This window comes from Aquarana catesbeiana, linkage group LG08 (genome assembly GCF_042186555.1).
Source record: "Aquarana catesbeiana isolate 2022-GZ linkage group LG08, ASM4218655v1, whole genome shotgun sequence".
Lineage (NCBI taxonomy): Eukaryota > Metazoa > Chordata > Amphibia > Anura > Ranidae > Aquarana > Aquarana catesbeiana.
In genome coordinates, this window is record NC_133331.1 from 203,920,696 (window position 1) to 203,937,418 (window position 16,723).

Sequence of the window (16,723 nt, forward strand, 5' to 3'; positions counted from 1 at the left end):
TGCATTATGACTGAAGCGATGGTCACTCTGACTGTCTGCTCTGTTCGGGGGTGGGGCAGGCTGCTGCACTTTGCGGATGTTTGGAGAACAATAGTTAAGGACGAGTGGGTTACCTCAACTATATCCCACAGTTACAAGCTGAAGTTGCGGGGGGGGTTCCCCCTCAGAGGATTGTAAGATCCAGCGTTCCCTCGGATCCTCCAAAAAGAGACTTATTGCTTCAGGCACTACATCATTTAGTGCATCAAGGAGTGATTGTAGAGGTTCCTTTACCCGAAAGGGACGCAGGGTTTTACTCATAACTATTTACGGTTCAAAAACCAAATGGGAACACAAGGCCCATTTTGGACCTAAGATCCCTGAACCAGTATCTACTGATCCAGTCCTTTTGGATGGAGTCTATCCGCTTAGTAGTAGCCTCACTCCAGATGGGAGACTTTCTAGCCTCCATCGATAAAAAAGGACGCTAATTTACACGTGTCCATCTTTCAGCCTCATCAGAGGTTCCTGCGATTTGCAGTAGAGGAACATCATTTTCCGTTTGTGGCTCTACCCTTCCGGCTTGCTACAACTCCCCGGGTGTTCACAAAGGTCCTAGCACCAGTACTGGGTCTTTTAAGGGCCCAAGGGATCCTGTCGCTTGGGTATCTAGATGACCTCCTGCTCAGAGATCACTCACTACAGGCTCTAGAACAGAGCATAACATGCACAGTGTGGTATTTGGAAAGCTTATGCTGGATCAAAAATACCGAAGTCAACCTCGAGACTAGCTCCAAAGTCTAAAGTATTTAGATCTGATCCTAGATACAGTCCAAACAAGAGTATTCTTCCCACCCTCAAGGATCTATGCCCTGAAGAATCAGGTGCTTCAAATAAGGGGCACCAGACAACCCTCCATTCGGCTCTGTATGAGTCTTCTAGGGAGGATGGTATCCTCCTTCGAGGCAGTGCCCTATGCCCAGTTCCATTCCATCCTCTACAACAAGACCTCTTGTTATCTTATCTCCTCGGGCATGCTTAAGTCTAAACTGGTGGTTGCAGGATCAGAACCTGCGAAAGGAAAGGTCCTTCCTCCCGGTAACTTCTACAGATTCTTGTGACTAAGGTGCACAGACCCTTTTTCGTCTCAGCTGTTGATAACTCTCCCTTGTCCATGGGCTTGGTAACCTTGTGCACTGTAGACTGGGTTACAGAGGAGATTAGGTCCTGGTCCCAGACTTGCATCCAGAACTGAATTGAGTTTGTACCTTTTTAATACAGTCCTAATCAGATCCTGATCATGACAATGTTTCCAGTTTGCATTTCCATGTGGCTTTTATGTTACTCTGTTAAAGCAAAAAACGCTGACAAATTTACTGAATTCTCTACAGGCCACCTCTCCTGCCAATTGCCGCAACCTGACTCTCCTTCTCCTAGAAGCCAAAATGATACGCTGTCTCGCAGCCATGAGCCCCGTTTGGAAACTTCCTTTAAGTCCTCAGAAGTCAAGCCCCTTGGATTACCCTTACCTTTGACTGTCCCTAAACTCCCATGGACACACAGCCAGGCTAACTTGTCCACACGTTCCACAGTCGCTACACCTGGCAGTGCGATTCAGTCTGCCTCTGAACCAGTTATACCAGTGCAGCCCATGCCCATTGAGCCTCCTGCTTTTTCTTATTCAGGACTTTCTGTAACCTGGCCTCACCCTACTTCTACTACATCAATTCAAACCTTTCTAAGAAGCTCAATCCATCCTTTGGATAGACTGCCTCATTCGGCCAGGTGGGGCTTTCAATCTTTTTTTCTGCTTGTGTTTCAGCTATCCAGGTTGACTCCTGTGACAAGTCACGTGCTAACCAACCTGACCTCACTGATTCACTGACCTTTTCCCAGTCTGATGGTCCTGTGCTGGATCTCCAGTATGTCTTTAAGGGTCTGGGGGCCCCTCCTCGGATCCCTTAGTGATCCTGTTCTTCATTCCAGCATCCGGGGTTTGGCTATGGCACTCTCCTTGTCTGTCCACCTGCAGGCGGATTAATGTGATCAGTCTCTGGGTGGACTGTCATAGAACCACGTTATCTGTCTAAGTATTTGCTTTGCTCAGTCCGCATCTGCCCTGGCGTGGTGGCCAGGCACTATAGCATTGTGTATAAGTCCTTGGGGCAACAGAGTACCAGTAGGCTTGCTTATGAGAAAAGGGGCTGCTATAGGTGAAACACACAGTAGCCAGCTATAGTGTCTGACCACCTGCATTGGGGTAGACGTGACAGTAACACAAAATTTCTCTCTTCCTGGGGTATGTTAAAGTGGTTGTAAACCTCAGACATGAAATATGAATATAGCATATCCCTGTATAGTGTGTCTCAATTAAGAGCACCAAGTGTCATTTCTGTCTGGTGCTGATAACAGAGGAATAAAGCAGTAATCGCTTCTGACAAGTTTTCCTGACACCAAGAGAAAAATGGTGACAGATTGACAGCCTTGGCTCTGTTCCTGTGAGCATATTGAGGGGGGGGGGGGTGTCTCTTCCCTCCAATTAGCTCCCAAACCTCTCCTCACTCAGCTCTGCAGAGTGTAATTTTGGCTCTTCATCCCCTTTTTTTTCTGAACTCTGACCAGCGTAAAAATTCAACACTTTTTAAACGAATGTATAGACTGAAGATAAACAGGTACAACCTCTGTAGGAGGATTTGTTTCATCTCGGGGGCATCACCTGAGGCTCACTTCACTGAGTATATGTTTACAGCTCAAAGACATAATACAAATCAATCAGCGGAAAAATATTCTAATTTTACAAAAAACTAAAAACTGATACAGTTAGCACAAAAGATTATCACATAATCCAGGTACATTTATAAAATTTAAGGTGCAGCGCAAATAATGAATAAGGTTAAAATAGGCCAATTATGATCCAACACAAAAGGAGAAGAGGACTAAAAGTCTCAGCAAGTACTAGGAGGATCTCGCGTGACAAAGACAACTCAGGAAAAACCATTGGTGACAAACCTTTTAACCTTTAGAGAAATTCCTTCATTCCTCTCAAGAACTGGAACACTGAGCTAACAGATGGTCAAGTGCACAGGTCCCTTTCAAAGGGTAAATCATCCAGACAGAGGCAGGAACTCCAGTCAATTCCCCCAGGGTATAAAAGAGGTGAAGCAAAAACAAATCTAAGTGCTCACTGTTACTCACAAACAACTTGAATAAAAACACATATCCATGGTAAATGTTGGCGGTGTGTAATATACAGGTTGACAGCGGGTGATGTCAGCGCATGGATCCTCCCTGTACGCATTATATTCAAAGAACTTTTGTCTCCACCCCGTGTCTTTGTCACCAGGATCCTCCTGGTGCTTGCTGGGACTTTTAGTCCTCTTCTCCTTTTTTGTGTTGAATCATAATTGGACTATTTTAACTTTATTCATTATTTACCATTCATGCACTGCACCTTAATTTTATATATGTTTACAACTACTTTAAGGGACAAAGGTCCTTCTTATGATCCAATCCTTATTATTGCTTGCTCCAAAACTGGGGTGTGCTGGGAGTGATAAGGGATATGCTGGGCTGTGGTTTCAGCTTTGCTTGCCAGTATCCGAATCTCCTGAAGCCTTCATCATAACTCAATGTACCTGAACACCCTCTATCTTGTGTGCCTTTTAATGTACTCCAGAAAAACTATCTTATGGTAAGTTTAAATATACTTTTGCTACCTTTAATGTACTAGACATTATTTTATAAGATGTTATAATATTTAATATTCTTTAGGTGGAAAAGACTATTGGTATAGAAGCTGCACGCTCCACCATTATAAATGAGATCCAGTATACCATGGTAAATCATGGGATGAGTATTGACAGACGTCACGTCATGCTTCTGTCTGATCTGATGACTTACAAGGTAGGTTTCCAGTGTAGAATTTAGTTGTACATATGAAAAAATTACTATTTTATGCATATTTGTGCTAACAAAATGTTTACTTTAATTTGTTTACTTCAATTATTATTAATGATATTCCGTCTCCATTAACCACTTGACCTCCAAAACTGGAACTTTGTACCCAAAGAAAATATTATATATATAATTTTTTTTTTTTTTTTAACGTAAATAGTTTTTACTTTTGGTGGTATTTCATTACCACTGGGTTTTTTATTTTTTGCAATGTAAATAAAAAAAGACAGAACGTTTTGAAAAAAACAAACTATTTTTTACACTCTGCTACAAAACATATCCAATAAAAAAAAAAACATTTCTTCATAAATTTTGGACAAAATGTATTCCGCTACATGTGTTTTTATTAAATCAAAAAAAATTCCAATAAGCGTATATTGGTTGGTTTGTGTGAAAATTTATAGTGCCTACAACCTATTGTGTGTGTGTGTGTGTGTGTGTGTGTGTATATATATGTGTATATATGTATGTGTATGTATACATATATGTGTGTGTGTGTATGTATATATATATATGTGTGTGTGTGTGTGACTAACTGCCACTAATGTCACCAGTGACATTACTACAGTGATTAATATTATACGCTGTCACTGTGCTAATGACACTGGTTGGGAAGGGGTTAACATCTAGGGTGATCAAAGGATTAAACGTGTGCCTAACTAATGTGTAATATGTGTGAAGTGTACTGCTTTTACTACTTGATCTCCAAAGCCTGGTACACACGAGCCAAATATCGTCCCGGTCAACATAAACCGGCCGTCATTTGGCCTGCGTGTACAGTAGCCTGTCTGACAGAAACTGGCCGAACATCTGGCTTCTGTCCAAGGGGCATGCCAGATAAACATCTGCCGATCAGCATCCAATCAGCACACTCGGCCACTGGCTGTGAGCACTGACTGGTGTGTTCTGGCAGGGGGGGCAGTCTCCCTGTCAGAATACAATAGCTCAGTGGGGAGATCACTGTACTCACATCGTATAGTTAGTACAGCAAGCTCCCCATGAGCGCCTCATTTGTTTTTGTTTTTTTTTCAGCCCTCTGTGGCTGAAAACCCTGTGTACCAGGGTTAAGTAAAGGGATGAGAAACCGACAGATCTTTCCCTCTGTACGGAGCTCTGTATTTACCAACGCATGCCAGTACCCTAAACCCAGAAGCAGGCAGTGATATATGGGTACATCACTCTGCCTCTGCAGGCCGCCCATCTGCAGTGAACATTGATGTAAAAACTGTTACTTTAGAAAATATTTTTTTTTTCTCCTTTTTGTGATGCAAAATGGTTCGTGTGCATCTTAATTTACTATATTTTATAATGTAATAAAGTGTAGTGCAACACCATTAAATATAACTAGTGCAAATACAATATGTGAATAACTTCAAACATAAAATATTCTAAAATTATACAGACCCGCACTCAATATTGTTTTATATGTGAATATTTCTTTCAAATTCTTCTTGTGAATAGTGCTCATTCGCCACGAGGTGAAAAACCTGCTCACCTTCAACACAATAAAAATAGGCTCATCTGTGTCCTCCACTGGCTGCTATTCTCCCAACTGGACCTCCAACTGATCCCTTCAGACTTTGGGATGGCAAACGCCTTCCCCTTCCACTTGTCCACCATATGTTAAATGGCGACAACATAGTGCTCTCAGTTTAAAATTCTTTTATTAATCCCCCAGTAATAAAAACACTTGCAAGACAGATGAAAATGGAAGAAACAATTCCGCCAGCCAGCTCACCACTACCCTCGTATCGGTCGGTGGCGTGACGTCACAGGCTCGGCTCCTCTTTCCTATACGTGTTGCGCCCTCCAATTGGGCTTCCTTCTGTACTGTGCCTACTTTTATATTAGTGTTATTCACAATGTTATGGGCTTTCATATATTGTGTTTGAGCTAGTTATAATTTAATAGTGTTGCGCTACACTTTATTGCATTATACAATTTGTTTGGAGGTGAGGTTGAAACACCGTCTAGTGTTCTAGCTGGCAACACAGAGGTTATAATTTTTCAATTTTTTTCGTTTGGGTTGCGCAGTTTGAAATAGTATTGATTAATTTACTATATGTTTGGTTATAAGCTAATTGCCTACATTTTTGTTTTCAGGGAGAAGTGCTCGGTATCACTCGCTTTGGCCTGGCTAAGATGAAGGAAAGTGTTTTGATGCTGGCTTCTTTTGAGAAAACGGCTGATCATTTGTTTGATGCAGCCTATTTTGGACAGAGAGATTCTGTTTGTGGTGAGTAGTGTGCTGCTTTCTTGGATAACATTTATGACATTTCATGATTGTTCAGCAACTGGTGGTCCAGTAAATGTTGTACTTTGGTAATATGACCTGACCAAGTCGCTTCATTGTAAGTGCAATTTTATATATTTATATGTATAAAAGGCCTTTGAATACATACAGAGCTTGCAAGGATACTCAGTGCTTTGTCTACAGACAGTGAAGCACCTTACATTTGAAGATTTGTCAACCTAAAAATTCTTAATCCCCAAAGGGCTAAGTGTGTGTAGATCTGTGACCCCCTTGTAAATAAAAGTGACATATCTTAATAATACAGTACAGGACTTGTATTCATAGACCATGGGTTCTATGCAGGCTTCCTTCTGGTGATTGGACTCTGGAGACCTTCTGGGGCCACCATTAGTGTGCACTCATATAATCTTTCTAACTCCATGCGACTCTAGTTTTTGCTAGCGTCTTTGAAGATGGACTTGTTTTTCTCTGGAGAAATGCTTTCTTTTTAAACCATTCACATTTTTTGACATCTGTCAAGATATTTGAATGCTTACTCCCTTGGGCTATTAAGCAGTTTACCATTCAGTGTTCTCTTGGGGACTGTACCTAGACCCCACTGTATCTGAGGTCAGCCTGTAATGTTTGTTTTGAGAGCTAGATTCTACATTAGATGCTCACCTTGGCAAGGAGTGCAACATGTGTGGTTAGCTTGCAGAGTGCTATGTAGGTCCAGGGCCCTGGTCCATTTTTATTGTTCTTGGACCCTAAAAACCTCAATGGTATGCCCACCACAAAGGGACAAGGGGTCCTGATTTTTATTAAGACAAACCCGCAGTGTATAGCACACAATTTGCTTTTTATAGGCAGGGGAATTGGGTGTTCACTTTATTGTGAGACCCCTGTGAAATTGTATTTGCCAATAATAAATCGCTTGTAAGAATATATTTCCTAATCGTACATTACAGGACACAAAGGAGTTAATATTTGTGACAACTTGTGTTATGCTATGACTCTCAGGTGCATGGCCACTTGCTAAAAATAGGCAGGATTTCCCTCCCAGGAATAACCCTCTTAACCAGGGGTCTCAAACTGGCGGCCCTCCAGCTGCTGCGAAACTACAAGTCCCATCATGCCTCTGTCTGTGGGAGTCATGCTTGTAATTGTTAGCCCTGCAATACCTCAGGGGATTTGTAGTTTCGCAACAGCTGGAGGGCCGCCAGTTTGAGACCCCTGCTCTTAACCAAGCCTCAGTTTTGAAAAAAGCAATGAGGAACACAAGCAAGAAGGGAGGGTTCTCTGTCTCCTGTGAATATACTCCAAGAAAATGGAGGTAAACCAAAAATACTAATATCTTAATCATACATCACAGGACACAAGAGTTATTATTTATGACTGTTTAGGATGCCACAAAGCACTGACATAAACAAGACCAACATGCCCAAAGCCCCAAACAGAAAAGGGGGGAAACGCATTACAAAGTTACCTGCAAGACCTTCCACCCAAAACTGGTATCCACAGAGGCACAAACCTCAACCCATTAGAACTCGCTAAATGTATGAACAAAAAAAAGGGGAAGCAACCTAGAAATGATTGGTCAAGAAGCAGCCTGACCCTTGTAAGGACCCTCAGGCAGGACAAATGAAGCTGTAGACTTTGAACAGCTCAAACAACATCCAAGGAGTGAAGTATCTTCTTAGGAATAAAAGGATCGTAACAGAATGTCCTGATTCAGGTGGAATAAGAAACAAGCACCTTAGGTAGGAAGGTATTTGAGACCTCAACACCGCCTTCTCCTGGTGAAGAATCAGGAAGAGTTCCTTAAAGGATAGCATAGCCAACTCCAAGATCAAGACCCTGCAAGCCTGGGGTAATTGCAACCAAAAAGACAACCTTTGCCTAAGGAGCGATAAAGGAATCGCTTGGAGCAGTTCAAACAAGATTTGTCACTTGATAGTACTCATAGCCAAAGATATCTCCACACCAGACTGGAGGAACCCAAAATATGCCCCATGACAATCTCAGGGATGAAACTTACAGTATCTCACAAAGGTGAGTACACCCCTCACATTTTTGTAAATATTTTATTATATCTTTTCATATGACAACACTAAAGAAATGACACTTTGCTACAATGTAAAGTAGTGAGTGTACAGCTTGTATAATGGTGTAAATTTGCTGTCCCCTCAAAATAACTCAACACACAGCCATTAATGTCTAAATCGCCGTCAACAAAAGTGAGTACACCCCTAAGTGAAAATGTCCAAATTGGGCCCAATTAGCCATTTTCCCCTTCCCAGTGTCATGTGACTTGTTAGTGTTACAAGGTCTGGAGACATGGTTGGCCAGTCCATCACTGTGATTGGGGAACAGGTGTTAAATTTGGTGTTATCATTCTCACTCTTACTGGCCACTGGAAGTTCAACATGGCACCTCATGGCAAAGAACTCTGAGGATCTGGAAAAAAAAAAATTGTTGCCTTTCTTAAAGATGGCCTAGGCCAGTGATGGCGAACCTTGGCACCCCAGATGTGGAACTACATTTCCCATGATGCTCAACTTCACTGCAGAGTGCATGAGCATCATGGGAAATGTAGTTCCAAAACATCTGGGGTGCCAAGGTTCGCCATCACTGGCCTAGGCTATACGAAGATTGTCAAGACCCTGAAACTGAGCTGCAGCACGGTGTCCAAGACCACACAGCGGTTTAACAGGACAGGTTCCACTCAGAACATGCCTCACCATGGTTGACCAAAGAAGTTGAGTGCACATGCTCAGCGTCATATACAGAGGTTGTCTTTTAGGAAATAGATGTATGAGTGCTGCAGAGTTTGAAGGGGTGGGGAGGTCAGCCTGTCAGTGCTCAGATCATATGCCGCACACTGCATCAAATTGGTCTGCATGGCTGTTGTCCTAGAAGAAAGTCTCTTCTAAACATGATGCACTAAAAACCCCGCAAACAGTTTGCTGAAGACAAGCAGACTAAGGACATGGATTACTGGAACCATGTCCTGTGGTCTGATAAGACCAAGATAAATTATTTCTGTTCAGATGGTGTCAAGCGTGTGTGGCAGCAACCAGGTGAGGAGTACCAAGACAAGTGTGTCTTGCCTACAGTCAAGCATGGTGGTGGGAGTGTCATGGTCTAGGGCTGCATGAGTGCTGCCGGCACTGGGGAGCTACAGTTCATTGAGAGAACCATGAATGCCAACATGTATGGTGACATACTGAAGCAGAGTGTTATCCCCTCCCTTCGGAGACTGGGCTGCAGCGCAGTATTCCAACATAACAAACCCAAACACACCTCCAAGACGACCACTGCCTTGCTAAAGAAGCTGAGGGTAAAGGTGATGGACTGGCCAACCATGTCTCCAGACCTACACCCTATTGAGCATCTGTGGGGCATCCTCAAACGGAAAGGTGGAGGAACGCAAGTTCCACATAGACCATCTCAATGATGTCGTCATGGTGTGGAAGAGGACTCCAGTGGCAACCTATGAAGCTCTGGTGAACTCCACGCCCAAGAGGGTTAAGGCAGTGCTTGAAAATAATGGTGGCCACACAAAATATTGACACATTGGGCCCAATTTGGACATTTTTACTTAAGGGTGTACTCACTTTTGTTGCCAGCGGTTTAGATATTAATGGCTATGTGAGTTATTTTGAGGGGACCGCAAATTTACACTGTTATACAAGCTGTACACCCACTACTTTACATTGTAGAAAAGTGTCATTTCTTCAGTGTTGTCACATGAAAAGATATAATAAAATATTTACAAAAATGTGAGGGGTGTACCCACTTTTGTGAGATACTGTATGAGCTTTACACCGGTGTCCTGTGATATAATTCCTAGAAAAGGATTTTTCAGGGAAATGGTGAAATCCAATCTTTTTTTTCTCCTTAATCTGGAGGATGATATAGTTGGCGACACACTTCCCGACACATTCACTCCTTCCGGAAATGCACACGCCATGGTGCCGTATTCCTGCTGCCTTCTGCTAGAAAAATGGTCTGTTCCAGTTGTGGATGCTGCCATTTCTTTCCTCAAGTAAACACCTTCTAGTTCCTATTGAGGATATTCCCATTTAAGGACAGTTTTGAAGTCCTTTTACAAGCCTTATTTGCACTTGCAGGTTCAGCCCTGCTGACATGTCTTATTTGCCAGACTATTGCTAAATGGACAAGACAAACAAATATAGACCAGGAACCTAACTTTGAGGACCCTGTTCTTTTAGAACAAATACAGCCGATGCCCTTAGACTTATTGCTTTGTATTGATGTTCTATAGAATGTGATTCAGAGTCTCTAGACTAGTCCCTCCTATCTGTGCATATGCCTGTTTGGGGGGATCCGTGGATAAATTCATCTAGGAAGTCTCTCTCTTGCTCTTGCCTCCCACGAAAAGGGTCTGTTCACTCTCCCTAGGCATTAACCTCAATACCAAGGCTTAACACTTCCTTTTGATGCAAGCCCTGGATTCCTAAATTTGCCAGGCCTGCCCAGAATCCCTCTTCACACTGAAGGAGAGCCCCCACTCCTCAGAGTGGTGGGTATATCTATTGCCATTTGCGCCAGCGTGTGCCTGAGACATCTAGACCTCTGGGTCCAATCTGTCATTTTAAAGGGGTACAAAAGAGGTCTTCTGTCTCTCCCCCTCTATTCTTACCTTCCAGTCTGCCTGTGATAATTCAAAAGCAGAAATAATGACCAACCCAACTGCCCAATACTGGACTTAAAATCTCTAAACATTTCTTCATGTGCCAAAATTCCAGAAGGAATCAAGGGTCACTCACTTTGTCTCTCACATAAATGCCTATCTGCAGACCCCCCATCTTTCTCTTACATCAATGCCTTCTGTGTTTCTACTGTGGGAGACAAACACTTCCAATTTGTAGCGCTACCATTTTTGGGCTCTTATCGGCACCACTAATGTTCATAAGAGTGCTTGCCCTCTGCTTCTGGCTCCTCTACAGACCCAGGGCATCCATGTCACAGGGTACCTGGACGATCTCCTCAAGAACTTCAGTCACAAGTTTGTCTTCCAACATTCAAAGGACAATTCAGTTTCTTTAAACTTTCAGATGGATAATCAACTTCCAAATTCTGTCCCTGGCTTGTTCAATGCTTTTATCCAGCCAAAGCTCTTCTTGGCATGGTGGATATTCAATTCTGCCAGAGGATCCTTGACATATATTTTTATTTTAAAATAATTTTTATATTTGCAAAGGTGTGCAACTAAAACCACCTCTTTAACGTAAATTGTTACAGGGTCAATTTGTTTGGTTTTTTTTGGGGGGGGGTTTTTGCAGGCTAGTTGGTAAGTGTGCTGGAAAATATTTTTGTCTGTGTTTGGGATAACCACTTCTGAACTATCCAGGGGGCTTGTTCACCAGAGAAATTGAAACACTTCATCAACATCCTGCAACGGAGAGCCATTAGGAGGACTCTGCAACACTGGAACCCTCTTCAGGGTGCAGGTCCTCTGTTCATGTGTTCTCCAAGTTTTACCAGGTCAATATTCAGGCACATGTGAGCTTTGACCACAAGGTGTTTGTCTTTTCTTTTCTTCCCGCCTGGCCTATAGCAGAATGATGGCCGGGCGGTGGTTCAGTTATCCTGAGTGGACATCATATGACGTCCTGCAGGATAACAGCCGCCGCACGCCCGTGGGGGTGCGCATCCTGGCGATTGGTGGTGCGGTGTGTCAGTCTGACACACCGCGCCACCGATCTCAGTAAAGAGCCTCCAACAGAGGCTCTTTACCACATGATCAGCCTTGTTCAATCATGGCTGATCACGATGTAAACAGGAAGAGCCGTTGATCGGCTTTTCCTCACTCGCATCTGACAGACGCGAGTAGAGGAGAGCTAATCTGCGGCTCTCCTGACAGGGGGGTCTGCGCTGATTGTTTATCAGCGCAGCCCCCCCTCGGCTGCCCACACTGGACCACCAGGGAAGCCCCTAACATGTGGATGGCCAGGTACATCCCCCATGGCCATCAACATATGCCCAGTATATGCCAATAAGTGCCCACAAATGGGCACTGACTGGCACCATTATATAACAAAGAAAATCAGTGATGCCCAGCAATGCCACCCATTAGTGTCATTAGTGCCACCCATTAGTGTCATTAGTGCCACCCATTAGTGTCATTAGTGCCACCCATTAGTGTCATTAGTGCCACCCATTAGTGTCATTAGTGCCACCCATTAGTGTCATTAGTGCCACCCATCAGTGTCATTAGTGCCACCCATCAGTGCCCATCCATGCCACCCATCAGTGCCGCCTATGAGTGCCCATCAGTGCCGCCTATGAGTGCCCATCAGTGCCACCTATGAGTGATCAACAGTGCCACCTCATCGGTGCCCGTCAGTGCAGCCATATCAGTGCCGTCAGTGCAGCCATATCAATGCCCGTCAGTGCAGCCATATCAGTGCAGCCATATCAGTGCCTGTCAGTGCAGCCATATCAGTGCCTGTCAGTGCAGCCATATCAGTGCCTGTCAGTGCAGCCATATCAGTGCCTGTCAGTGCAGCCATATCAGTGCCTGTCAGTGCAGCCATATCAGTGCCTGTCAGTGCAGCCATATCAGTGCCCGTCATTGAAGGAGAAAACGTACTTATTTACAAAAAATTTTAACAGAAACAACTTTTTTTTCAAAATTTTTGGTCTTTTTTTTTTTTGTTGCGCAAAAAAATAAAAATCGCAGAGGTGATCTAATACCACCAAAAGAAAGCTCTCTTTGTGGGAACAAAATGATAAAACAATTTGTTTGGGTACAGTGTAGCATGACCGCGCAATTATTCAAATTGTGACAGCGCTGAAAGCTGAAAATTGGCTTGGGCAGGAAGGTGTATAAGTGCCTGGTATTGAGGTGGTTAATCCTGGTTTTTGTCACCATGTTAGCACTTCTTTTTAGCTGTGTTACCCACCCCACAGATTATTGCATAGGGATGTCCCATGGTCTATGGACACAAGTTCTGTACTATACGGAATAGGAATTGGGATTTACCACACCCTATCTTGGAGTATAGTACAGAACACAGGATCCTCTTGTCTCTTAAATTACTGGTTGTTGCTTGCTTTAAAATTGGAGCTTGAGTGTGCGGGGGTTATATAGGATCATTTACTAGGGGCTGTCCTAGCAATTTTTTGCTAGTGTCAAGTCACCTGAAGGTATCTTGCACATAACCCATGTTCTGTGAATACGAGTCGTGTGTCCTGTACTGTACTCCAGGTAAGTCAAAATGACTATTTCAGTTGCAGGCTATTATTTAGCTCCAGGCTGAAGCTGATTTTTGGGCATGCTACAGCACATAACTAGGCTCCCGCTCCCTCCCCTTTGCTTATTTTCTGTCCAGAGCCCTACCAGTGCTGACTGCTCATTCAAAGTTTTAAAAGATCGGTCAGTGCTTTGGAGCTGTGTGATCTGACTGCAGGTTGATAGTAAACATCCAGTGTGCCCCCGGATAGCTCACAGCACTGATTTGATCTTTTTTGTTGGCTCTTGTTATGAATGGATATGACCCCACCACCCAAGTTGTGCTAAATGGTGGGGCTTGTCTCCACCTTGCACCTACTACCAAAATCCAGTATTGCTAGTCAGCCCTCAATAAGTATCCACCCCCTTGCTAACAGCGTGGTTGCTGCTATCAAATGGACAGATCAAAAAGGGAGCCAAGTGCTACATGCACTTGATCCTGTGGGAGATTTAATAAAGATTTAAGATACTACTACTTTAATGGACAACTGTACTTTACTTTTCTTAGGCTGAACTTGTTACTTAACATACCAGTACTCATACTCTTGTCTCTTCCATTAGGAGTCTCCGAGTGCATAATTATGGGCATACCCATGAACATTGGAACTGGACTTTTTAAGCTTCTGCATAAAGCTGACAAGGACCCTGATCCACCTAAGAGACCCTTGATCTTTGACAACACTGATTTTCACCTCCCTATCACTAGCACGTAGTTGAAAGTTATGTAAAAACACAAAACTCAAAATTCTCAAAGTGCTTTTTACTCCAACCTGTTTATTTCTTTTCATGAGCGAACATAGGTATGTTCACTTAAAGCTTGAGCTTTAATATTATGCTTTATAAATATACTGTATGCTGAAACATTGTGTAAATAAGACCTCCAGAAAATGATGCTGCTGTTAAGGTTGTAACATAGTTACAGACGTGGTATGACATTCATGAAATATTGAGTACATTACACATTCTGTGTTAAAATATAAATCAGTTTAAGAAAACTGATCAATAATGTAAAAAAAATGCAATTTATGAATTTGTACATTTAGTTATTTGACATTGAGACTGCATTGTGAATATGTTGAGCTGGAATATTTATTTAGAGTTTATTTAATAAATTTACACTCAGAATTGTTTTGGTTCTAGAATTGTGATCTGCCCATTCTCAACCATTCATTGAAGGCACCTTTTTGAAGGTGAATTTCAATTTTTCTGTTCTATCCTAAGAAGGTGAAGTTGAGTTTTTGTACATAAAGAGTTAATTGTCGCTATACCATTATTTCATTGATTTACTGCTCCTCCAGAAACTTCTGGGACACCTCTTCCTCTCCTCACACTACATTGTGTCAGTAAGTTTGTAATTTATTAGGTCTACCACTTGCTCACAAATGCTCAGTGTGCAAACTTTTACCAATCACTGGAGAGAAGTATGTTTTACAGCCGTCATTTATCATGTTCAATCCTTCTTGTTTAGCCTAAGTTCTAAGAATTTACATTTGAACTATAGGCTTTTACATTACTGTATGTGGCCTGTTTGCTTTGTGTTTTTTTTCTTTTCACTGAAAGGACTAAAGATCCTGCTCTGAATTGTCTTCTTGACCTTTTAAATGTTAATGGCACTTAATGCTTTATTGTATAAAATCAACTGCATAGATGACTTTGAATGCTGAAATTAAATTTTTTGATCAGCACACAAGATTCTGTAGACTTTTCACTCATTTCCTGTATGTAGACAGTAAGCAGTTCACTGAAAAATATGGATTCAATATTCAGGTGGAATGTTTATTGCATTAAAAAAATTGCAATTTCAGGTGATCTGTCGGTAATGAATGTAAAGATTTGTTTTGCTTTTGTTATCGAATAGCTTTCGTTTTGCTTTTGTGGATTTGTCGTCTATATTTGGAGGGTTTCCAGTGCTGTAACATAAAGTCAACAGACTGTAAATTAACTAAGCACTATTACAATAAGACCAAGGCATTCAATCACATGAACACATTTATTGCAGCTAAAAAAAAAAAAAAAAAATCTCTCTTGGAAGCACTTTTGTTACTAGAGTACTATGAATTACAGCAGCCAAATGTTTTTGGCACAGTTGCTAAGATTTACTGTTTAGCAACATTTTGACCCAGCTATAAAATGGCTAACTTCGGTAGCTTATGTTGGTTTTCCAGAGTAACATCTCATGATCATATCACCTGCAATTTGTAGCTGCATTAAAATACTTTATTTTCTCCAGGTAATATTTTGGTGAAGTGTCTTGGCATTAGTTTGACGTTACATTTAAGTTCAATAGCCAGATTGCAAAGACAGGTAAACCTTGACTCAAATTCGACGCATATACATGCCACATCTTGTAAGAGTGGTGCCAATGACATCCTGCACAAATTTTTTTTCCTTCATAGATAAATATCTAAAAATTCAAACAATGCACATGCATGAGCATCATGGAAAATCTATCCAGTATGTGAACGTGCTGTACTGTAGAACACTCACTATTTGTTTCTCCGAGTAATTTAGTAGGGGTGGATCTTTTTTACTTCATACCCAATACCTCTGATATGCTGTGCCCAAATATTCCAATTGTGTCATGTCTAAAGTTAACAACATATCAACGTGTATATTAATGTAAAAAAAATTACAATTGTTTAAACAGAAGTAGCCAAATTTACAAACTTTCAAAAAAAAAAAGCGGGTGGTTACCATTTTTTTTTTTTTTTTTTTGTAACCCGTTCCCGACTAGCTCACGCCAATATACGGCGGCAGAATGACACAACTGTGCAAATCAACAGCCCCCGCCATGCCCGCGACAATCGAAATTGTTAACAGAACCGTTCAGTCTTCAGGTCCAGGCCAATGATTTCTGGCCTGAACCTGCTGATCGGTTCTGACTAATGTGTAATGCTTCCCCTGTCTGGAAGTGTAAACACAGGCAGGGGAAGTGATGTCATCTCCCCTCATAGAATTATTTTCGGTTCCAGAGAGAGGAGAGAGAGTATCTGTGAGTTCACCAACACTACACTAACACCAGTACACGTAGGCACACGTTTCACCCCCCGGTTTGCCCTCCAGTTAACCCCTTTACTGTGTCACCAATTGCAGTTTTCAGATCACTGCATTGCTGTCACTTGTCACTCTAATCAGCTTTAGGGCAGTTAGTAGTAGGCCCAGGTAGCTTTAGGATTCCCCCCAGTAAAGGTTTAACCCCTTGATCACCCCCAGTTAACCCTTTCACCCCCTGTCACTAATATAGTGTATAGATCTATATTCTGATTACCATATTAGTGTCACGGGTTAGCCAGTTA

General features: G+C 42.2%; 1 protein-coding gene across 1 annotated transcript in view; it reads left to right on the plus strand.

The window, feature by feature from the left end:
* Positions 1–15,117, plus strand: part of POLR3A (RNA polymerase III subunit A) — a 143,072-nt gene extending 127,955 nt beyond the window's left edge. Inside the window, exons 29-31 of the mRNA XM_073596832.1 lie at positions 3,751–3,882; positions 6,037–6,169; positions 13,989–15,117. Coding sequence (XP_073452933.1) covers positions 3,751–3,882; positions 6,037–6,169; positions 13,989–14,140 — 417 coding nt within the window. The 3' untranslated portion in view covers positions 14,141–15,117. The remainder of the gene's footprint in view (positions 1–3,750; positions 3,883–6,036; positions 6,170–13,988) is intronic.
* The last annotated feature ends 1,606 nt before the right edge of the window (positions 15,118–16,723 follow it).